Below are 24,370 nucleotides of genomic sequence, written 5' to 3' on the forward strand. Positions count from 1 at the left end.
GGGTCCGTGTATTTGGTCATGAAAACCTCCCAGTGGAAAGTTCGAGATGGCTAAGAACGTGGTTTCTGGAAGCAGCAGCGGGGGTAAGGAGTTAGTGAAGGAGTAGAAGCCAGGTAGTGAGGGTGTTCCTGTGGAACCTGTGCTAGGGGGTTAACCGATCGAGCCCGCATCCAAAAAAACGACGTAAGCGAGCCAACACCCGTGTACCCCTGGGATATAAGACTCATTCCGCTGAATTTAGTCGAGGCATACACCGCGTGAAGTGAAGCGTGTGAGGACGGGTGTAGAGTACACACAGGTATTTCTAGTTGATTAGTGCCTACAGATAAAACCTACAGTTGGCACTGAAAATGGTCAAGGTGTGACTTGGCCAAGCTGTTCTGAGATGAACACCACTGATGTGTTATTTTCATTGGTTGCATCCTGTTGTGTATCTCAGGCAATATATAATATGTAGGAACTATGAGGGGCAGTCAGAAAGTTCCCAGAATGGCGGTATAGCACTCTAACGGTAGGACATACAGCAACACTTACCTAATCACCTTCAAAGTAGGACCATTGTGCTCACACACACTTGCTCCATCGATCCTGCCATTGTTGGAAGCAGTGGTGAAAGGCTTCTTTTGGAATCTTCCAGAGCTCAGCCATTTGATGTCCTCCATGGTTATGAAACGTGTCCCCTTGAGTAGGGAACAGCCAAAAGGCACTCAGAGCGAGATCCGGAGAGTACAGTGGTTGAGCAATGACAGGAATGTTTTTCTCAGCAAGGAATTTCTGCACAACAAGCAATATGTGGCTCGGTGTGTTATTGTGATGCAGAAACCACTGTCCCTGCCACTTGTCATGCCGCTTCCTCTGAACCGCATCGCACAACCTCTGCAAAACTTGCATGTTGAAATGGCCAGTAACAGTCTGTCCAGGTGGTACGAACTCATGGTGCACCAAACCATCGATGTCAGAGAATGCAATGAGCATCACTTTGTCTTTGAATCTGACGAGGCATGATTTTTTTGTCCTGGGAGAAGACGCTGTGTGCCACTCCGATGACTGCATTTTCATCTCTGGGTCGTAGGCAAACCCCAATGACTCATCACCAGTGATGATCTTTTTGAGAAACCTTGGATCCTGCGTACTTTTGTCAAACAGATTGCCAACGACCATCATGCCACATTCCATCTGATTCGTGGTCAACTGCCTCAGAACAAACTTCACACTGACATGTCTCATCTTCAGATCATCAGACAAAATGGCATGAATGAATCCATGAGAGATACCGACTTCTTGCTCCAACACTGCGATGGTCATTCGTCGCTCACATCGAATCAGTTGTCACACTTTTCCTATCATTTCTTTGGTTCTGGATGTCAAAGGTCTCCCGCTGCGCTTGTCATCCTCTAACGTCTCCTGCCCATTCTTAAACTGGGAAAACCAGTCGTAAACTGCAGATTTCTTTAGTGCAGTATCACTGTAAACTTGCTGCAGGGCCGATTGCGTCTCTGAAGCAGATTTTCCCAATTTGCTCATGAACTTGATGTTCACACACTGTTTGAACTGTGACATTGCGCCAAATGACCAATACTCATGTCTAATTCAAACAGTAATGACACTGCACACTGAAACCTGTCCAGACCTGTTGCGCCTGCGAGTAGACATGCTGAGCTCCCCACCACAATGGTGTGTGCGCTATCTTATTGCTCGTTCTCCGTCTGCAGGGGAATTCCGGGAACCTTTTGCCTGCCCTACATATGCTACTGTCAACACAATGCGTATACACGTTTGGTGTGTATGGTGCGGTGCACGGTGTAGAACACACCATACACACCGAACGTGTATACACCCAGACAAGAAACATGTGCCACATTGCAAGTTTTATATATAGGATACATAGCATGGGAATACCATACCAGATACCCATATACCATCAAACTTGTATGTCATTGAAAACTTGTCTTTGGGCCTCATATACCGGTCTTATTATGTAGAATTTCTGCAACAAGACCTATGCAACATACACACCCAACTCTACACTTTAGCAGGATATCTCCTTAAAATAAAAAAGAATTTAGTTGGCATACAGATCCCTAACCCTACATACTCGTATATTTGTTAAATACCTTTTATATACTTCTAACATACCTTTATATGTTTACTAATATTTCAACATTTTATATATGGTATACCTTTATTTTATCTTTTATTTTTTAATCTTAATCATGTTTTTGCTATTTTAACTATACACTAATCTGAGGCAAAGTTTTTATGTTAATATTTAATACGACGCTTTGCACCGATAAGGATCCATATTGGTATTTCAATAACTATACATATTCCTGCCTGATGATGGTCATGTATGACCGAAACATGTTGCAGTAAATAAAGATCTAATTGTAATACTGAAATATTTGTTGTGTTGTCAGTAGCATAGTTCCTACATGTTATACACCACTGATGTGACTTTTCTATGCCACTGCTGCTCCAAGGTGGACAGCACTGAGAGGTGATGCAAAGGATTGTTAAATTGCAGCTAGGCTGTAGTTTTGAAATTTTTATATATTATTTCAGGTTCCTACACATAATTACCACCCCTCTTAGTTACTTATACAAACAGTTCTGTATCTGTTTTGTATAGCACAGAATGCAGAACCTTTTATGTATGGGTTTGTAAGTGTAAGATGTACTGTTCAATATTTTTCAGCAGGTTCCAGTTCAACAGCAGCAACAAATTCCTGTGCAGCAAGTTCATCATGGACACCAGTCACCACAACAAGGACAGATACTTAATGCAGCCAATATTGCACATGAAAAACAGTAAGTTGATTTGAACAGTGTGAAGTCCTTTCTCTTTCAGTCTGACATATTAAAATGTCATCCCATTAGTAATATATGAAGAATGCTGAAGAGTGATAAGGTATTAATTTAACTGCAATGTATTTAAAGCTGATCACGTGAGCTATAAGGACCTTAACTTTGCCTTTCCTCTTTGATTTGTTCGTGCCTGTTAACCATTAAAATTTGATCTCATTGCCTACCAGAAGGAATTAAATTTTACTTGCAATCACTGGCCTGATCCATAATTGTATTGTCCATCATCTGTTTCCCTAATATATGTCAGTGATGCTTTACAGTGATTTCCTGTAGACTGTACATCCTCTTGGACTGTTGAAACTTTCTGTCCAGCTGTTATATTGCTTTTCATTTTGGTTTGCTACCACTGAATACGGGTTGTGTTATTCTACTGGAAAGATATTTGCCTCTCTGTTTAGAGACTAGTAGTGCAACTAGTAAGTAAGAATTGATTATCAGGATTGAATGCAGGTCAGCAGTAGATGTTTTCAAATTTTTTTATTGCCTGCTGTTTTTAAGTACCCGAGTTACTTTTGTCCCTCATTACCATTTATAATCAAGGGTACACTCTATTTGTACTGTTTTCTTCTGTCCGTCTGATGATGATAATGATGATGATTATGATGATTATGATGATGATGATTAGACGTGTTAATGTTTTGAAAGTAAAAAGAATTACAGTTTTGTTTTTCAAGGTACTAATTAATGAATGTTTACATGTTTACTGCCTTTAACAGCTTCCTTTGCAAAATACATTAATGTAGTTATTAACTTCTTTGTTCATGTTTTAAGGCACATCCAAGAACATATGGAAGTTCCAATTGATACTAGCAAAATGTCAGAGCAAGAACTGCAGTTTCATTATTTTAAAATGCATGATGCTGATAACAATAACAAGCTGGATGGCTGTGAACTCATCAAGTCATTGATTCATTGGCATGGTAAATATGTCCACTGGTCACTTTATAATGTGTTTAAGCTTAGGTGATTGGGCCTTTCAGCAATAGTACTTGAAGACTAAAGCAACTGTGTTATGGTATTTCTTCTGGCAGCTAATGCTGTGTTTTACGAATGGATGCTGTTGAAATTAATTTGTGTTTATGTAATTCAGTGTGGTATCTAAATCATTTTTATATTTATAAAATATTAATGTGCTTTGTTGCACTTGGTTGCTGATTGTAGACAAACGTGTGTTCCAGGGAGTACAAGGCATGGAAGAAAATTACATCTGAATTAATTTATTTAATTACAGTTCGCACATTTGTTTGTATGAATCAGGAAATTGAAATCATCTAGAAGTTTTGGACCTCCCCAAAGGGTCCAGACTTGCTATAGGGTCCACTCAGACACCTATCTCCGTTATACTTAACACATTTTGAGGTTCTTCAGTGCTGTCCCTTCCAAAGCTTTTCCCTTGTGACCTAGTGGTTCCACCATTGTTGGAAGCATGTATGACTGTCTTGTGTTCTGAGCTTCACAAGTATAATCTGTCCTACCAGGGCCAATTTAAAAACCTTAAAACCAATAATAAAACAGACATTTTATTGAATAATAGTTCCATATTACCAAAATCTATCAGTGTTAAGTCAGGAAGAAAATATGTCATCTCTCTTGCTCGTTTGGTTTGAAGCTTAGTAAGACAATTGAAGATTGGCTCTGTTTTGTGGCTGACAAGTTGTCAGTACCTTTGACTTCCCATGTGTAAATATTTTTAGTTTTTCATTTATTATGAAATCAGCAGGTCCTACTCTATAAACACTGACTGACAATGTGCAGTTTTTTTGCAGACTACCTGTGTTGTGATGCAACTTATGAACTTAAATTGTACAAGCCTACATAAAGCTATGTCATTTACAACCTCTTCAAAACACTTAAAATGGCATTCATGTGAGCAGCTTTAACATTCAAATTAAATAAGGCTGATAAGAAGGGTGTTGCATGGTTTGGTATTTTGCTGTGAATGCATTTTTAATCATCAAGTTTTCTGTTGCTTTCATGTGCATTGTATTTACCAGATCATTGATCTCCCAGCCCATGAACCCAGCGTCCTGAACCTCAATAATTATCAGGAGAGGATTCAAATGTAGTAGTTGAGTTCAAGTGTCCTGAATGGCATTTTCATGTAAAATTCTTGATTTAAAGAGTTAAATATAAGGATGATGCTGTTCTTTAAGATGTGTCATGGCCACCCTCATTTTATTGCACTAAAAATGCAAAGGTGGAATGTATGTTTGCAGAAACTGCTCATGCCCTAAAGATGCAGATATTCTGGATTAAGTTGTAGAAATTAAATATTTGGCCACTATTTTTTAAAGAAAACTTATTTGATGATTAAAGCACCAGAATGTTATTATTGATTATAAATGGCATCCAATAGATTTGAAAACTTGGAAAAATTAAGGGGCTGCTACACTTGAACACCCAATTAACTTATTTTGATTTAAAGTTTCCCATCATTTAATATTCGTTTTCAGTGATCCCAAGTAAATAATCTCTGTGTTAAATTCCCACAATTTTAGATTGTATACTTGGATTAGTGTTCAAATTCACTGATCCCCAGAGCACCCTTAAATTGGGATTTCACTGTGAGTTAAGTTTAAGATCTAGGCTAAACTTGCATTGCAGTGTACTGTAACTGGACTTTAATTTCTGAAGGAAAACTGTGTTAGAGAATTTATCCGTACTAAAGCCAGGAGTTGCACATCAGTGGAGATTACAGTGTTGAAACTGGCTCACATGTGGAGTGCATCTTTAGTACTGAAACTCCATTATATGATTCTGCTGTATTCCTGTATCATAATTAAACTACTCAAAAGAACTCAAATCATATAGGTTAATCACTGAATTCAGCGTGTTATTTTTAATGTGTGGAAATCAAGGGATGTGTTTGTTGTGCTTGCTTTATTGTGGGTTTGTCATTGCTTTTTATGTTGACTTTTCACCCATTTACCCATTCAGAACAGGGTCACCATGACCCTAACAATCCTGCACCAACTGGGGAGAAAATTTTCAAGGATGATGAACTGGTGCAGCTTATTGACCCTATCCTCAACATGGATGATGGCAACAAGGATGGCTTCATTGATTACCCAGAATTTGTGCAGGCCCAACAGAAAGCAGGAGGAGGTGGACGACAGCCATCATGAATCCACTCTGCAGATACTGGTGCAGTGTAAACTGGCCATAATGTTTGTGTTTTGGATTAACTGTATCCTCGTTTTAGGTTAATAAGGGTTATGAAAGATATTACTCCTTTCTGGGACCAAAAGTATGGTTCAGTAACGGTTGAAAATATAATAAAATTTTAGAATGTAGGCAAAACAAACATGTTTTATTTACTATCCCAATGATATTTTGGCAATACTAAACTGTATTAATTCATATGTCCAACCATCATGCCTTTTGAAGGCACCCCACATGGAATTAAGGCCTTAAACTCAGTACACAAATAAAAGGCCTTAAATTTGTTCCCAGGAAAAAGTGAAAATGATATAAAATTGTCATGGGTTGAGATCTCTTGAACAATTCTTTACACATTGTTCTACATTTTGTATCTCCTGGGTGGTGTGCGGAAAAAATGAAGAATAAAAATGTTTTTCATCAGACAGTTTCAAAAGAAGTAAGTTGATTGATTCTTCAGCATTGGCCACAAGGTGCTTAAGATGTTTTCAAGAAACTTCTGTGTCAAGAGACAGATAATACAAATGTGTACATTCTGCTGTTGTGTTTTTAGACGTGTTAATGTTTTGAAAGTTCAACAAACAATGATGCAAAGTAATGTTGAGGTTCAGGTTTTGTGTTTCTTTCACTTTGTGGCATTTAAATGGCAAGAAAATCTAAGAAAAGAAAAGGAAAATCATTTCTTTTCAGATGCATTGAGAACTCAATTTTTGGCACAGAATATTAAAAAATGTCATAATTCTGAGTTGTAATGTTTTATATTGGTGGGAATGACTGTAAATTACTGCCTTTTAAATCACTTTCAAGGCACATATATCTCCAAGTAGATCAGTTTAAAAAGTAATATCTTTCCCAACACCCAGAAGCTCACCCCAGTATGTATTGAAGCGTGCAGTCAAATTCTTACCGCGTGGAAATGTAAGGAATATGGCTTGATTGATGGCTTTTTGGTATGTGCTGTCATATGAAGCTCTTAATTTTCACATAATTGTCTTATAGAAACCGATTGTCAGATAAGAATTCTCCATCAGACAATAGCAACACTAAGCCTACATAGCAAACATAATGTATGATGAAAGTAATACTTTTTTTATTTGTGTTATAACAATTTTATTGAAATTAAAAAATACAGATTTTTAAACTGATATTATCTGTAAGGTTACTGCTTCAAGGATCAGTAATGCAAAGAAAGAACTTGTGCCCAGAAGTTTATGTGAATTATACATGTTCATGTTAGTTTAACTTGTTGCTGGTATGTGATCATGACCATAACCAGCCTTTATGAGTATTGACATAATTCCTTAATAAATGCTGTGCAGAATTTTTGACTGCCAGACCATTGTAGATACTGTGTCCACCATCTGGGCCAGAACATGAAATAAAGGATCCATGAAGTCTATAATATATCATTTACGCTGAACTAGGTTTCAGAATTGATATTGTTTATTTAAAACAATATATTTAGTAACAGTAGTACAGATTTGCTATTGTTAAACTTTGGGTAGCCAGAGCTTATGTTTTGATGTTTAGAAACAGAGTAATGATAATTTAGGAGAATGGCTCTGAGTGTATATTGTCTCTGTTGCAAGAATGTCTGTTGACTGCAAGGTTTTTGGTTGATTTCTTCAGTTGGGCGATCACAGCTTTACTTGTTCGATTTCACTGTGTGAGATACGTAAAGTTGTCATAATTGAAATAATAAGTATGATTGAAAAATCACATTTTTATGTTTGCAGCCAATCTGTGTTGACATTTCAGATTTCACAGTTCTTGTTGCTCTACATTTATATTTAATTGAAGTGTGTTTTTGGATGCAAGAGTATTTGTCCTCTGTAAGATCTTACAGTCCCTCCTTTTTGACTGAGTGGGTTGGTAGGGCTGCTGCAGCAGCAGGTGCTTAGTTTGAATCTTGGTCAGGACACCAGCTATCCTGACTGAGGTGTTTCATAGGTTTCTGCAATGCCTACAGGCACATACCAGGATGATACCTCAGTTATGCCATGACAGATTTGTTCCAAATCCTTTCCAGTACAATCTTCAATCTTTCCATTTGACACTTTGAGTCACTAACAGCATTACAAAATACACCTCAAAGAAAACCTTTTTAAGTGACCTTTCTTCAACAGAAAGGTACCAGATATGAAAGTTCTTTTATTGCGCATTGTAGGTCAGCAGTACTTCATGTTATGATCCAAGCCTGCAAGGAACTTTTTTATTCACCTTCATCACAGTGTTATATTGTAGAATCCTGTTGCACATCACTTAGTATCAAATGTTACTGGCCCCACTGTCTCACTTGCAACGTGTCTTATTAAAACTTATTAAAGGTTATTCACTTTAAAAGTTTTGCACATCACATAAACTTTTTAAAAGTTTTTCACTACATGTTTCGACCAATATGGTCATCATCAGGTGTTTGAAATTATTATAGTTAAAGAAACTGCTGTGCTTCTGTTATCATGACTTCGGTTATCAGATTTTAATATATGGTCCAGTCTGCATGCCTGTGTATTCCAAGTGATGGGTTGTTCTTCCTGTTGTGCTATGTATCTTTTTTACAAATGCATACACAAGTACACAGCTAGGGTTGTACATTAATAATTAATAATGGAAGTACAGCAGTTTCCTTAACTATAATAATTTTAAATGCCTAATGATGACCACATTGGTTGAAACATGTATTGAAAAAGTTAAAAAGTTTATGTGATGTGCCAAACTTTTAAAGTGAATAACCTTTAATAAGTTCTAGAGAAAGGCATGTTGCACATGAGGTGGTAGAACCAATAACATTTCATCACAACAGTCAGTAATCTTTGCAGACTTTAACAATGCCAGCACTACATGCTCTGACAGAGTATCCTTTCCTGGCAGGTGGAAATTAGGTCTTTGTGATGTCACCGTTTCTCTTGTTTGATTCTGTAATCTGTTGAGCATATGGTAGTGATTAGAATTTAGTTCATATTTAGAAAAGAAAAGGATACCATACCATTCATACTTTTGGAGTCTACTAATTCAATCAGTTTCTTATAGAATGTTGTCATTTCATGCAGACTTTTATCTTCCATGTTCTTGATAGTTTTCCTACAGCTCACAGGAATGACTAATTAACAAAGAATGCAAAGTCAAAATCAGAACCACCAATGCTACAAAATAACAGTTGCAAGAAATTACCTGGTTTACTAACATGTATGATTACTTGCCAAAACTTTAAATGCAACAAAATAAAAGAAACTTCAATGTTGCTCTTAACAGTAATATGATACCTCAATGGTGCATATGTAGGAAATGACTTATTGGATTGTGCACTGATAGTGCACGATGTAGGAAATGTAACCATAGCATTGCTTTCAAGTGTGATCGATTATTGAGGTTGGCTGCCTAATGTGAGACATGGCTTGTGTGAGGCATTTATGTTGGATTTTTGGCTTTATGGTGGCTGGTCATTATTGATGAAGGTTACTTTCAGATTTGTGACATATATTTTAATGAATGGATGCCTGTTGCTATATAGTAACATGAAGAGAAGTGGAATGAACATGATCCATTATGAAGGATGTCTTGGACAGCTTAGTGATGCAGTGACAGACAAACTAAGACACTTGTGCCACATAAGTGGCACATTCTGGAGTTTAATATATGTATGTGATGGCAGTATGCATTAGCAGGTTTATTTATAAGGTCAATTTTTAGTAAATTGAAGCTGAAAGGAGATGACAAAATTACAGTGAACAGAATGGCAGCAGAAGTGTCATCTTAACAAGGACAAGTTAATGGTATTTTCTTCAGGGTATGAATAAGTTTTAAGATACTCTATTATAAAGACTGAGCACATTCAGTTTTCCTTCGGGTAATTCTCTGTGGTTGATATTCTTTAGATAAGTATGACTGTATACAGTATGATATTTTAAACCGTATACCACTTTCCTTTAAATTGTCCAATTCTTTTTAAAAACCCTCCCTTAGAAACTTCACTTGAAATGTTTTTTTTTATTGAGCTTATTAAAGTAAGTATTTCCATGCTACCATTTAGGTGTGTCTCAAAATATTCATGAGGCATGCTTAATTTGTCACATAAATGTTGTTTTTCAGAGATTTAAGATCTTTGTTATTTCCTTAAACTAGTGGGTTTCTTAAATGCAAAATATTTACATATTACATAACAAAATTCTAGTAGCAGTAATTATATATTTGTATAATTTTCAATATTTTGTTATTTTGGTGTGAATTACCAACCATATCAGAATAGATATTGTCCATAAGTATTTGTTGTAATGCTTATTTAATGAAAATATGCAGTGTTCTTATGTGATGCCTAAAAAATGTATACAGAGATTAATAGCGTAATTACATACATTGAACAGTTCAGAGAAGAACAGTGCTTGTTCATAGATATATAATGGGTTGTGTGATTGTAAACAGCAAGTTCCCTGATGTGAAGATGTCTCAGAATGTTGTGTTTGCATGCCTAGCATAATGCTGTTGGCCTCAAACTTTCCTTGATTCTCAAAGGTGGTAGATGTATTTGGGCTTCATTTGCAGATGATTTTTTCATGATGATTCTCATATTCCCAGTAACATTATGAAATAAACTTACTTGCTCAGATTTGTACCATCTTGTCTTATGCCTGGTTAAATAGTGTAAGTCTGATCTTGGGTTTATTTCCCTTCCTGAATAGTTAGTGTATATAGTTCTTTATTAAAAACTGTGTAAGTTTTTTAAACCTTAGATAATATATTTCCTCCCTTTCTCACGCATATCTAAAGATGTTTGTGTGGATATGTACATCATTAAATCCAGTCTTGTGAAATGGTGATCCAGTGCAAAATTATTGTAGCAACAAGGTTTGTATTATATTCAGAGAAGAGGAAAGCTATATCCAGCTCATACAGCCCATTGATGCACTGATAATTGATTTAACTTTATTGAGGCTGAATCTGACACACGAATCATACTTTGTTTCTGTATGTCTTTGGACATATTGCTTTATTATATTCAAAAGAAGTAATGTGTCAGCATATTTGCACATGGTTTTCATGATGTCAGTATGTATTTCACTGCCATTCAAGTATAATCGGAGTATAATGTTTTAATCTTCATTATTGTGCGCAGAGAAATTTTATGCATGGTGTATTTAAGTGTGCAGTAAATGCTTGTGAATTCTGAATTCAGAGCTGAAAATTGAAGCTGTAACACTGATACATAGTGAGAACTTGTTTGTTTATTCTCATTGGATGGAGATTTGAGAATAACATTCATGCAGTTGTACAGTGTGACTCAACTGAAAGTTTTGTCTTCCAGCCAGGTACTCACGTATGTTAGTACGTAACTTAGTAGTTTGCTGTAGGTAACAAAATTACAGAGGAACGTATGAAAACTAGGTGTGGTTATTTGAATTAGTCCTGGGAAAGAATAAGATGTAGGCATATTATTTCTTTCTGAGGAGGGTTAACATTAGTACTTTCAGGCTTAGTTTGCATAAGCAGTAAATACTCTGCTTCAGGAAAGACAGTATAGTTACCCAATTCTGTAGAATAAGCATACATGAACATTTTACACACAAGGTTCTGCTTCACTGAATCATAATTTGCTGACTTTGAATGTTGTAATTTGTTATGTTGTATAAAGTGTGTAATTTTAGAGTTCTTAAGAAGATTGTGCTTTCCTTTGTTCAGAAACAAGTATGCCTCCAGAAAATGTGGACCAGCAGCCTGTTTATTCAGATGAAGAGTTTTCAAGCATGATTGATGCTCTCCTGAGGAATAGCGATTTAAACAATGATGGATTTATTGATTATGCAGAGTTCAAGCAAACAGAAAACAGTTCACATTGAAATAGTGGCTTCATGTGTGTTATACTGTAAAAAGGAAGTGGTTGATTTTTCATGTCATTTATTTGTATTAAAGTAGAATGGGTGTAAGTTTAGTCCTGACCATAGTTGCACTTTGATACAGTGGTGGAATTTTTACAGGGTTCATAATACTGTAGTTTTTAAAATATATTCCAATGATGGTACTCTTTCAATGTTTAAACCAAGTTTTTTAGTTTACCTGACAGGATGGAATGAGCTATGAGTATAAAGGAAGTGTTATTTATAATATTTGCGTGAATATATCCAGTAAATTATGTTCTTATATTTTAATAAGTGAAGTTCAAATATATGTCTAATTGGATGAAAATTAATGGAATTAAATGTTTGGACACATCCATAGAATGAAACAATTCCATCCACCTAAATGTATTAAGATATTAAATTAGAAAGTCAGGGAATTGATAGGCAAGCTGGAAGAAAATCCTAATGAAAAAGGAATATCTCAGCTGCCGGCTTCTAATAGCAACGTGTCACAAGGACTGAACCTCAGCAGTTCTCTTAATTCACCAGCCAACCACTTCACTCAATTGAAATGCACTTACTTTCACTAATTGATCCAGTTATAACAACTCGGCATGAATCACACAGAAAATACCATTCCTCTGTTGCTATATCAATTGTTGCGTGCGCAGTCATTGTCGGTGGTGCCCTATGGCTAGATATCGGTGCTCCAGTGTCATGATAGTTTCCACTGTGGCTTATTCTTTAGGGACTTCCTGGTGCTCCACTATGGTGTCTGACTTTTTTCGAGTGACCTCTAAATCCATGGAGTCCATTTTTTTAATCTTCGAAGACATCTACTTCGGCCTCCATTTCTTGCAGGTTGGTTCTGTCTTGGAGTGCCTGCCTCTGAACTCGACTCAGACTCTCCATTCCCATGCCTCCACCGGTGGGCAACTCGACGGTTGTACCAAACAATACGTAGTTCTGCTAGCAGAAGGAGAGGAGATGCAACCAGAAACAGGATCCTGAATACATCTATGAGTGTTATCATTAGTGTTTCATAACAGTTAAGCATTGTTCGAGAATAGCCAAGTTTGTTCTTACATGGACCTTTATCATAATGTCTCAGTAGAGCGTCAGCATCTAATGATGTCAGTCATTACCAGCAGAAGGTATGTTTGCAACATCTGCATGTCATTTGAGCACAGCCATCGTTCTTCTCAATAGGAATATTGCACTTGGGACAAAGCTTGATGAGATCGAAGCCTAGTTGCATGAGATACAGTGTCCCTCCCTGGTCAGGCATCTTGTGTTCGACTCACAGGATAATCCTGAGCGCCAAGGGTTCTTGTATTGTCTGATAAGCATCTTGTGCAATGGACTCTGGGGAAGACAATGTTCTACAAATCTATAAACATTGCATGATATTGAGATGTGCTGGCAGTCATGGCCCCCAGACCAGGAATCTGGGCCAAATGCCTCAGTACAATGTTGGGACCCCGTTTGAGAGGATAGCCATCAATGTACAAGCCCCTTCCCATGGAGCAAGCAAGGAGAACGATACCTCGTGATTCCTGTGGATTGTACAAAGTGGTCAGAAGCCCAATGATCAGGCTTCGATAGTGGCGGAAACTCTAGTTAGCAACTTTTCTGCCGCTTCGGAGTACCGCGCAGCTACATAGGGATCAGGGCCGTAACTCCGAGTCTCATCTGATACAGGAGGTTTTGTAACGCCTGGGAGTGAGCAAGAAGCGCACCACGCCCCTGCTCCCGCAGTCGGACGGTATGGTGGAACACTACGTCATAACGGTCTAGGAGCACCTGCAAAGGTGGTTGCATTGCACCAGAGGGATTGGGACCTGCGATTATCCATTTTCCTCCTGGCTTACAGGGCATCCACTCACGGCAGTATGGGCTTGACCTCGGCTAGCCTAATGTTCGGGAGAGAACTCCTATTGCCCTACCCTACCCCGACAAGAAAGGGGCCACAATCAGTCATGCGGAAAATTTAGTGGACCATCTTGACAACATCCTCAATTATGCCCGCACAACATCTGACGCTGGCCAGTGACCGGATGAAAACTCCATTACGACAGACTGGCCAACTGCGCGGGATACCACGAGGGCGACAGATTGTGGTTCTATCGCTCAACCCACACAAAGGGGAAATCGCCGAAGCTCCAATCCTCATGGGAAGCCCATACAAGGTAGTAACTCGGATAAATGATGGGGTATACAGGACCCAGCGGAACCCTAGATCGAGGCTGATGGAGGTACACTTGGACCGGCTCGCACATTGTTAGCCGCTCGGGCGAGCGGCGTTAAGGAGGAAGCAGCGGGAGCAGTTGGAAAGTAAACACCATGAAAACTGAGCCACGGGAAGGAAGGCGAGACCGATCACAGACGTCACAAACACGGCCCTCAGAAGAGAAGAAATTACGGTGTGCCTGTAGGCCATTCGGGAAGAATGGCCTTAAAGAGGGAGCAATGTGGCCTATAGACCCGGAAGGAAGGCGAGACCGATCACAGACGTCACAAACACGGCCCTCAGAAGAGAAGAAATGGCGGTGCGCCTGAAGGCCATTCGGGAAGAATGCTAAGCATTGACTCTATAAAGAGCGGCCGTTACTTGGTAATGCCCGCAACATACATGAACGCAACAATAGAATAACAGTGTTTTCTGTGGTGCACGCCGCCGTCATTTCTGGACAGCAGCTTGGTAAACACGTTCCTTCGACAACGGGCACTAACGTAACAATAGAAGAAAAGTGTCTCCTATGCGGCCATACCGAGATATTATAACCAGGACAGTCGGAACAATCGGTTCAGTGAAGTATAAGAGGCTTAAACTTCGCGGCGGTCAAGCATGCGCTCGTTCAAGTGCCGTTGTAGCAGACGCTACCAGAAATAGGACATAATCTACTCTACTGAGCCTGGACTGACAGAGACCCTTTATATATTTTATATAAATTTATTAACATGTAAATTTTAAATACATTATGACAAATAACTTACTACTGTAGACAGTGACTCTGACAAAAGACGAGACCCGTCCTCTCCTCAGATAGGGTGTCCCACAATAACAAGAATGTAACTGTCAAGTAGTTTGATCCTCAGATGGGGTCGACACCAAGACTGAGTGACCGACCTACCGCCAGCTGCAATGTGATTTTGACTTTGACTTTATGGACTTGAATGAGTTCAGTTGTGGGATATTCGCTGTACAGCAACGACGTGAGGGCAGAAGCTGAAAAGTCTATTGCTGAGAGCTGTTACCAAGCAGCGACCAACGAGGACTATGAAAGACTGAGGTTTAGCGTGTGATCGTCGTGATTTGTGAAGTGTGTAGATTAGCGTTGGCGCTGTTAATTGCTTCTAGTTCCGAATCGTGTGTATACGTAGTCAATAAATCCTTTCACCAATCGGAATCCCGTCTATCGTCACGAACGGTCACGAATACACGAGATAATAAGACTATTAGTGTAATAAGTATAATTTTTATGAATAATTATTTAAAGGTCAAATGGGGGCCCAAATTTTGTTCTAGCCATTTTCTATAATCCAGATTACTGTAAATATATTCATGCAGCATCGACCAACTAAAAATCTATTTCCTTTTATTCGAAGTGGGGCGAGTTTCGAAATGCTTTGGACCGCTTAGTTGTCTGATGTTAGTTCTGGTTTGGTGGGAGGCAAGAAATTGTTGAAGCTGTATGATAGTTAGCATTCCTACCCGTTGTACTAACGTGTCCACCTCTTTATTTCCATTTTTATGTGTTATGCACAATGGACTACTAAATACACTTATAAGTGTTTGAGTATGTTTTGTACTGCAGTTAAATGATCCATGACATTCATACATAGTCGGTATCGTTGGTATACAGAAATGTAGGGCAATGGCTGATCATGACGGTCATGACGATCATGACGATCATAATATTGCAGCGAAGAAAGCATGTACACTTGATTACGGTGGCACGTATGACTTTCTGTGTAATTTAATCGAGGTTATTTTAGATATTAATCATTTCAGCCCTCTAATAGTTTTGCTTTAATATAAAATTATTTGTATTTAAGTTTACATTGTGTTTCCTGAATTTTGTTTTGGTTTTAATTTAACCAACACTCCGTGTGTTATTGAACATAATGAAAGGAACGTAAGAATCTGAACGTGACCTGTACCAATTATTATCATCTGTTATCGTGGTTGTTATCAGAAAGGATGATATTGATATTGTGTCCGTTGTGATGTGTGGAGTGATTTCTGCAAACATTTGGTTCGATATGAATGGTGGGTTATAAATGCATATAGCAAAAGCCCTGCACCGTAACATCAATGGTAAATTCGGTTGGGAACCTGAGAATCATGGCTTCTGGCAGTGAATCTTGGAAAGAGTGTTCAGACTGGTTGACGAGATGTGACGTTTTGCGCCAAGATCACAAAGCAAACTGGCCTGAAGCCTCCTGCTCGGATTTAGCGTACACTTTGAGGGATGGAGTTTTGTTATGCAATTTGTTAAATACTTTGGATCCAGGGTGCATCGATATGAAGGATATTAACCAGAAGCCTCAGATGGCACAGGTAGGAGCAGCGAGGTCTTGGAATTTACATTATATTTAGAAAATAATTGTGTTTCACAAGTGAAAGTTCATAAATCTTAATATGAAAGTTATACTGCTTTGTTTTTACAACATAGTGATGGCTATACTCTATTTTTGTCTGCTCTAATCAGGTTAGAAAGATGGAGTAATCCTTTGAGGATCTGCCATGCATTGGTGCCAACTTGCATAACATGATTAAGACTAGTAACTTACATAGAATTCAGTGACTAATTTAGGATTCAGTAATTTACGATAGTTTGTTAGATGTGTTAGCTGTACCATAGATCTAGCAATAGATAAATGTGATATTGTAAACTAGCCATATACAGGTGTTTCATGACCTTATGTCATAACTTTCTGAAGACCACAAGAATAACTTCCTGAAGTAATGGCATGAAGTTCTGAAACACATGGTATGTGTGGTCTGACAATAAAGTTTGTGAACTCATTGCTGAATATCACTGTGGTCACCTTCAGAGTACTCCCCTTGGGAAGCTATGCACTGATGCCAGCTTGTAGTCCACCCACCAAAACAATTTTGGAACTGGTTTTGTGGAATGGCCTTTAGAGCTGCCTTTATATTACTCCTGATGTCATCAATGTCATCAAGTCATAAGTCGACAACCAAGTGTACTGAACTCCATTTTTAAGGGGTTTCTTGTCTGTAAGTGCCCCAGGAGCCTGACTGTTAATAAGTGAATGCTAGTTCATGGAACCCTGGGATTATGACATTTCCTCCAACATTTTCAAGCAGAACCATACTTCACATACCAATTGTACAAACTGTCACATTGACAGTATATCATACCATATCCCCTCACAGTTGTAACCACTACTTAACATGCTCTTTGACTCAATTGTAGTATTATCACAGTGATGTTTGATACTATTGTAGCATTGTTCTCTCAGAGACAAAGCCAGTGTCCCAAAACATGTGAGCATGAATAATTTCAGTTGAGTCTGAGCCATTCTCTATACATCTGAGAATTGACTGATTGTGCTGGTTGGTAGTTCTGAAATGATAGAAACAGAAGTAGGAAATAGGAATAGGAAAACACGCTCTAAAATAAAGTCTGTAAATGCCATGTTACATCTAAGAAAAAACCAACTTGTTTTGCTCATGTCTGTTTTCTCATCCACAACCAGCACTGAAATTCATAGCTTTTGTGACCTTAGAGTAGAATTTCTATTTCTATTGATGTAGTAATGTTCCCAGTAGAGAGACTAGTAAACCTTTATCCTTCAAGAAACCTAAATCTTCATGGATACATTTCCACCTCACAACATACTTAAATAGATTTGAAATAATCTTACTACGATGACACACAACAAAAATTGATCACATTTTAATAAATGCATTTTAGAGATATTTTACTCTTTTTATAGTTTCTCTGCCTTCGGAACATCAAGATCTTCTTGCAAGCCTGCCATGAGATCTTTGGATTGAAACAGAGTGACTTGTTTGAGCCGTCCATGTTATTTGACTTGACAGATTTTTATCGAGTCTTGAACACCTTGTCCAAGTTATCAAATTGTGAAAAAGTTCAAAAGAAGAAGATACCGTGAGTTTATTTTTTTTATAGAAATTTCTTAAAGAGTATTGCATCCATTAGACCAGAGGTTCTCATTGAGTATGAGGATGTCTTGATGTAAGTAAAAGTGGTTTAAAATGGCTCATCATTATATTGATGAAGTATTTCTTCTAATATGTTGTATGTAATTTAAAATGATCTTTTCTTATCACATTTCATACTTAATTAAACCATTACTTGTTTTCTTTTTAGTATTGATATTTGCATTCATATTTTAGACAAACACTGGTGCACATGATATGAACATTAACTTGACTCTGTTATCTAAAAACACCATTTAAAAGAACACAAACTTATTCTGATCTCAGTTTTCAATGTTTCTGCAATACAAGTTATTTACATCTCAATTTTCACTGTTACATTTGCCATTTATAACTACATGCATTTTCAAATTTTCAAATTTTCAAATTTTAAAGATCGCTGATTGTCACTGAGGATAATTTTGTATTTTGAACCACATGATATGACAGGAGCATATTTGAAGAATATCAGGTCATTTGGTGACAGTTTTGGATCACCTTTGAATGTTGCTGGTTTACCAGGAAGTATATCTTCAGTCTTTGCATGTTGTTGAATAACCAGCATTCCGATGAAGAGCACTTTCTATTTTGGTTTTAATCTTGCCACTTACTTCACCACGAGATTGGTTTCGTTCATTCTTATGGTTTTTACAGTGTCCAGTGTGTCACGGAGTTCAGTCCCTACAGGTTCCAGGCGAGTTGAAACTGAACAGAAGTTTGACTTCATATCTGTCAGATTTTGTGCTAGAGGTAGAGAAGTCTTTGAGAGCTTTAATTGATGTTGACTCACTGCTATCAAAGCCAATAAACACTTTCTCAATGTCTGTGTAATTTTCACAATAATATGCGACAGCATCCAACTATGTAACCACCGTGTGATGATAGGCTGTGGAGGAAGTGGCAGTAGAGGAGCATCTTTTTTAAATTTCTGTACTTGAAAAGGGCCCTTGGTGAATATTTTCTTTCCATTTGAAATTAGCCTATCTACATCTGGAAAATTTCCTCAAACTTCTTCAGCCACTCTATGCAATGCATGAGCGAGGCGAGTAATATGGATCATTTTTGGGTAGAGCCTTTGAAGTCCTTTGGCAACCTTCTTCATGTATAGATCAGCATCTGTTACTAGGAGGAGGACATTATTTCGCTGTATTCCATTTGACCACAACAAGTACAGCTATCCCTAAGAGCTATGCCAACGGTAGTGTAGCTACTGGTAGCGCCATCGATGCCAGACAGGTCAAGGGGTAGGAGCCAGACAGAGAGGGATACCCTGGTCCTCCAGGTTGGGGGTTGGGTGTGAGGCCAACAACCTCACACTGTAAAAACTAAATTGTTCAGAAATCCGAGGAAAGAGTAGCCGGACGGACCTATTCAAGACGACCTGGAGAATGTTTAAAGGATTTGAGAATTTGGTCTTGGAATGTATTATCTCTTTACAGAGCCAGAACACTAAAAATGCTACTTGAACAACTAGATAGCTATAAACTAGATATCACTGCTATACAAGAACTGAGGTGGTTGGGTAAAGGAGTCATGGAAAAGAGAGATCATGTTGTACACTATAGTTGTCAGAAGAAGAGTCACTTGTTTGGAACAGGTTTTATTGTTAATAAAAAAAGGAAGCATCTTATTTTAGACTTCCAGGCAAAATCTCACAGAACATGTAGGCTACGAATTAAGGGAAAGTTTTTTAACTATAGCTTTATTTGTCCACATGCCCAACTGAAGATATAAGTGATGAAGGGAAAGACTCCTTTTATGATGAACTGGATGAAATATATGGCGAATGTCCAAAGAGGGATTGTAAAATAATCATAGGGGACATGAATGCTAAAGTGGGGAATGAGGATGTATATAGATTGGTTATTGGAAAACATAGCCTACATAACAAGTCAAATGATAATGGGATGAGATTAATAAATTTTGCTTCCTCAAGAAACATGGTAGTAGGTAGTACAGTGTTTAATCACAAGGATATACATAAATGAACCTGGAAATTCCCTGATGGACATGTGTTTAACCAAATTGATCACATCCTAATAGATGTAAGACATTGTTCAGACTTGATGGATGTCAGGAGCTACAGCAGGGCCAACATTGACTCTGATCATTGCTTAATAATATCAAAGATTAGAAGTCGAATATCTAATGCAAGGAAGATACATGGATCCCAGGCTCAGAAATTGAATTGTGGAAAATTGGTGAACAAGGAGTTGCAACCAGATATACTGGATTAATTAGTGAATGCCTGGCAGGTCTCTCTGTTAGTGAGGATGTCAGTGAAGCCTGGAGGGTCCTTAGAGATGTTGTTATAAATTTTGCTGATGCAGTCTTAGGAAAAATGGAAAGGATAAAGTAAAAGAATTTGTTTGATGGAGAGTGTGAGCAAGCGATAAATAAAAAAATCAGGCATATAAGAAAATGTAGCAAAGGAACCATACTCGAGGGGCCGTGGAAGAATACCATGAAGCGAGAAGAAAAGAGAAAAGATTACATAAAAAGAAGAAAAGGGAATATGATAAACAAGAACTGATTGAACTGGAGCATTTAAGAAGTTCAAACGAAATTAGAGCGTTTTATCAAAAACTGAACAAGAGTCAAAAGGACTTTCAACCTAGAACAACCTTATGTAGAGATAAAGAAGGCACGATATTGAGTAGCGATGAAGCAATATTGGAATTGGGTGCAATATTTTGAGGATATTAAATGGTAATGCCTCCGAACAAGCGGAAGGTATGACCATAGAGCAGAATCAAGGAAATTTTGAGGCTGAAGAGCCAGTGCCAACCATAAAAGAAGTAGAACAAGGTATCAAAAAATTGAAAAATAATAAAGCTCCAGGAATGGATCTTATCGTGGCAGAATTAGTGAAAGTTGCAGGCCCAGAATATGCTAAGCACATCAGCTAATAGTTAAGATATGGATAACTGAAGTAATCCCAGAGGAATGGAACCTAAGTATTGTATGCCCTATCCATAAGAAAGGCAATGTCATGGTATGCTCTAACTATAGAGGAATTAGTCTGTTGTGCATAGCATATAAAACATTTTCCAATATTCTATTTAACAGACTCTCTCCCTTTGTGGAAGGCATAATTGGGGATTACCAATGTAGGTTTCGTCAAGGAAGATCAACTAATGATCAGATTTTCACTATTCGCCAAGTCCTTGAAAAGTGTATTGAATTCCAAATTGAAACACATCATCTTTTCATTGACTTCTGATCAGCCTATGACTCCATAGATAGAGATATTCTTTTTCTGGCAATGGAATAGATGCACATTCCACGGAAGTTAATCGCCTTAGTCAGAGCCACTATGAGAAAGACCCAATGCCAAATTAAGATTCAAAATATGTTGTCCAGCCCTGTAATAACTAGAAATGGAGTTAGACCAGGGGATTCCGTAGCCTGCCTTTTGTTCAATATAGCATTAGAGAAGGTAGTTAGAGATGCAGGCATCAACACAAGGGGAACTATATTCTATAAGTCAGTTCAAATTTTGGCATTTGCATATGATATTGATATAATTGGTAGAACACAAAAATCTATGAAAGAAGCTTTTCTTAATTTGGAAAGAGCAGCAAAAAAGATGAATCTACAAATTAACCAAAATAAAACAAAGTACATGCCGGTAACCAAGAAAGACTGTGCTAATGGACCTGCATATATTGAAATTGGCTCATATAAATTTGAGGTTGTATGTAGTTTTACTTACCCTGGATCAGAAGTTAAATGTAAAAATTACATCAGTGATGAAATAAAAAAGCCTGTACTTGCGGCAAATAAATGTCTCCATGGCCTTAGGAAACACCTGAAATCCCAACTGATACCCAGGAAAACCAAAACTATGATGTATAAAGTACTTATAAGATCAGTGCTATCGTATGCCTCTGAGACCTGGCCACTGTCGAGTTCGAATGAAAGACTGTTAAGTATATTTGAAAGGAGGATCCTGAGATATATATTTGGACCAGTGGAAGAAAATGGAATATGGAGGAAGAGGTAAAACCATGAGCTATACAAACTATTTAATGAACCAGACATTATTGGATTTATAAAGGTGAAAGTGGGAAGACCAAGATTGAGATGGGAAGAATGTGTGTGGCAGGACAGAAGAATTTTGGGTGTAAAGAACTGAGGAATGTAGCATCGAATGGAGAAGAATGGCAAGCAATCCTGAGGAAGGCCAGGGCTCACAAAGGGCTGTCGTGCCAGTGATGATGAAGTACAGCTGTAGTTAAATGATTTGCTCTTTCAAGAACTTCACATCAAGGAGAAATATCTCTTCAGGTTGATCTTGTTTCAGGGGTCCCAACTATAATATTCATGATATACAGGGTTTGTCCAGAAAGTAATGCAATTAAGTTCGTAAAAAAAATGTATTCAAGATAACGTTACAAACGTTTAAAATTCTTCAAAGTACTTCCCTTGGGCATCCACACACTTTTACCAGTGACTTTTCCACGTACGGTACGCATCCTGGAAGGCGTCAACGGGGACCTCGTTTAGAGCCATTGTCACGGCGGTTTGGATCGTTTCACTGGTTCCAAAACGGGTTCCTTTCAGGGCGGTCTTGATCCTTGGGAACAAAAAGAAGTCTGCCGGAGCCAGGTCAGGACTGTAGGAGGGCTGGTGCAACGTTGCCAAGCTGTGCTTGGCCAGAAACACCTGGACGCACAGAGTGGTGTGGCTGGGAGCATTGTCGTGGTGCAGCTGCCAGGTAGCGGCGATCTCGTTTCGAGTGCGACAGTCAGTATTTAAAAGATCACAAACATGAGACACATTTTTGTCACTTTTGCTGGTCGACGGCCATCCAGAGCAGGGGTCATCCTCCACCTCTTCCTGGCCATTTTTAAACAACTTTAACCACCTGGAGACTTGAGAATAGGAGAGAGCAGAGTCCCCCTAGGCTTCCTGAATCATTTGGTGGGTGTTGGCAAGGCTTTTGTTCAGTTTAGCACAGAACTTGATCGCGTAACGTGTTTGATAGTTCTCTCCATTGTGTATTGTGACACAGGCACTAACAGGAGGTTCACAGAAACAGCGATCCTGATGTCCCCAGAGCTCAGAGCAGACTGAGCTTGGAAGTGTTGTGAAGCTAAGAGTCCCCCCCCCCCCCCCNCTGCGACCAGGAGGAGTGGCGGGAAAAACAAATTGAATTACTTTCCGGACAAACCCTGTACTGCCCATCTACATCAGAAGTCTCTCCATTCACTTGGGATAGGATGACAAGTGTATGTCTCCAAAAATTTTCTGAAGTGCTGATTATGTAATTTCTCTAATGAAATATTCAAAGAAACCATCCATTGACACAAATCCTTCGAAAATTGCAACCCATTGTTTGTTGAATAATAATAATAATTAGTGGAACTGCTTTTAAACAACAAATTTTGTATGCTAACCTTTGTAGATAATCTGTTTAAACATCTCACATGTTTAGAAGTTTTACAGTGCTGCTGCACAGGAAATCACTTTCCTGTCATAACTTTCATATCACACAACTTGCAATAAAATATATCTCCATCAGTACTAAACACTTTTTCACCAAACTTCTGTATAAAACTACGCACTCCTTGAACTACATGTACTCACTCCAGGCATTGTACCGTCAAACTGAAGTGTTTGAAGGCCCTCCACACAAATATAAATAGAATACTTTTAAGCCCTCCAAGAAAGACTGGAGTGGGTATTTACCTGCCTAGCCGGCCTTTCCCAGTCTGTCTTACTGTATGGTATATAGTATAGTAAGACGGAGACTGGAAAAGGCTGGCTAACCAGGTTATAAATGCTGCATTTCACAAATTTTCGTCTTTGTAACTGCAGGTACAGTGCAGTCAAAAATATGGTTTTAATATGAACTTCATGAACTTGAACTCTATACCACATTTTAGCAACAGTCCAGTCTGAAATTTATTTTGTAGTAAAAAACATTATGGAGCCAAAATTTTACATTATATCAAAGAATTGATTCTAAAATGACAAAAATATGACCTTATCTCAAAATTATGCCAAAATATGCTGTAAAACCAACAAAACTCTAAAATATGCATTTATATGTACAGTAAGAATGACTAAAAATGTATACAGTTACACTTAAAAATAGGAATAAACCCTAGGAGAAAATATGACATATAGAAATCCGGACGTGTGATCTTGAAATCTTTTCAGGCAGATTGACCATAAGGGATGAGCACTTGACTGGTGTCGTTATTTTTGTATTTTGTATTTACATGTCCTGGGGCTGCTCTGATTGTCTTGCTGTATTTGGGAACAATTTGTATTACTTATTGCATCCTGTAGACACACTGATCATTTTTTT

At 38.1% G+C, this 24,370-nt stretch overlaps 2 protein-coding genes across 5 annotated transcripts in view; both read left to right on the forward strand.

Moving 5' to 3' along the window:
• Positions 1–12,201, forward strand: part of LOC111865157 (glucose-repressible alcohol dehydrogenase transcriptional effector) — a 23,558-nt gene extending 11,357 nt beyond the window's left edge. For 2 of the 3 annotated variants that reach the window (XM_023852934.2, XM_023852931.2), the window contains exons 4-6: positions 2,696–2,808; positions 3,637–3,785; positions 5,803–7,631. In XM_023852934.2, the coding sequence (XP_023708702.1) occupies positions 2,696–2,808; positions 3,637–3,785; positions 5,803–5,990 (450 nt within the window). In that variant the 3' untranslated portion in view covers positions 5,991–7,631. Of the gene's footprint in view, positions 1–2,695; positions 2,809–3,636; positions 3,786–5,802; positions 7,632–11,697 lie in introns of those variants that run through there. The other variant, XM_023852932.2, reaches the window with a different exon arrangement.
• Positions 12,202–14,891: 2,690 nt separating this feature from the next.
• Positions 14,892–24,370, forward strand: part of LOC111865170 (protein vav) — a 39,612-nt gene continuing 30,133 nt past the window's right edge. The window contains exons 1-2 of one of the 2 annotated variants that reach the window (XM_023852960.2): positions 14,892–16,419; positions 17,826–18,001. In XM_023852960.2, the coding sequence (XP_023708728.1) occupies positions 16,174–16,419; positions 17,826–18,001 (422 nt within the window). In that variant the 5' untranslated portion in view covers positions 14,892–16,173. The remainder of the gene's footprint in view (positions 16,420–17,825; positions 18,002–24,370) is intronic. The other variant, XM_023852961.2, reaches the window with a different exon arrangement.

This window comes from Cryptotermes secundus, unplaced genomic scaffold, assembly GCF_002891405.2.
Source record: "Cryptotermes secundus unplaced genomic scaffold, Csec_1.0 scaffold178, whole genome shotgun sequence".
Classification (NCBI taxonomy): Eukaryota; Metazoa; Arthropoda; class Insecta; order Blattodea; family Kalotermitidae; genus Cryptotermes; species Cryptotermes secundus.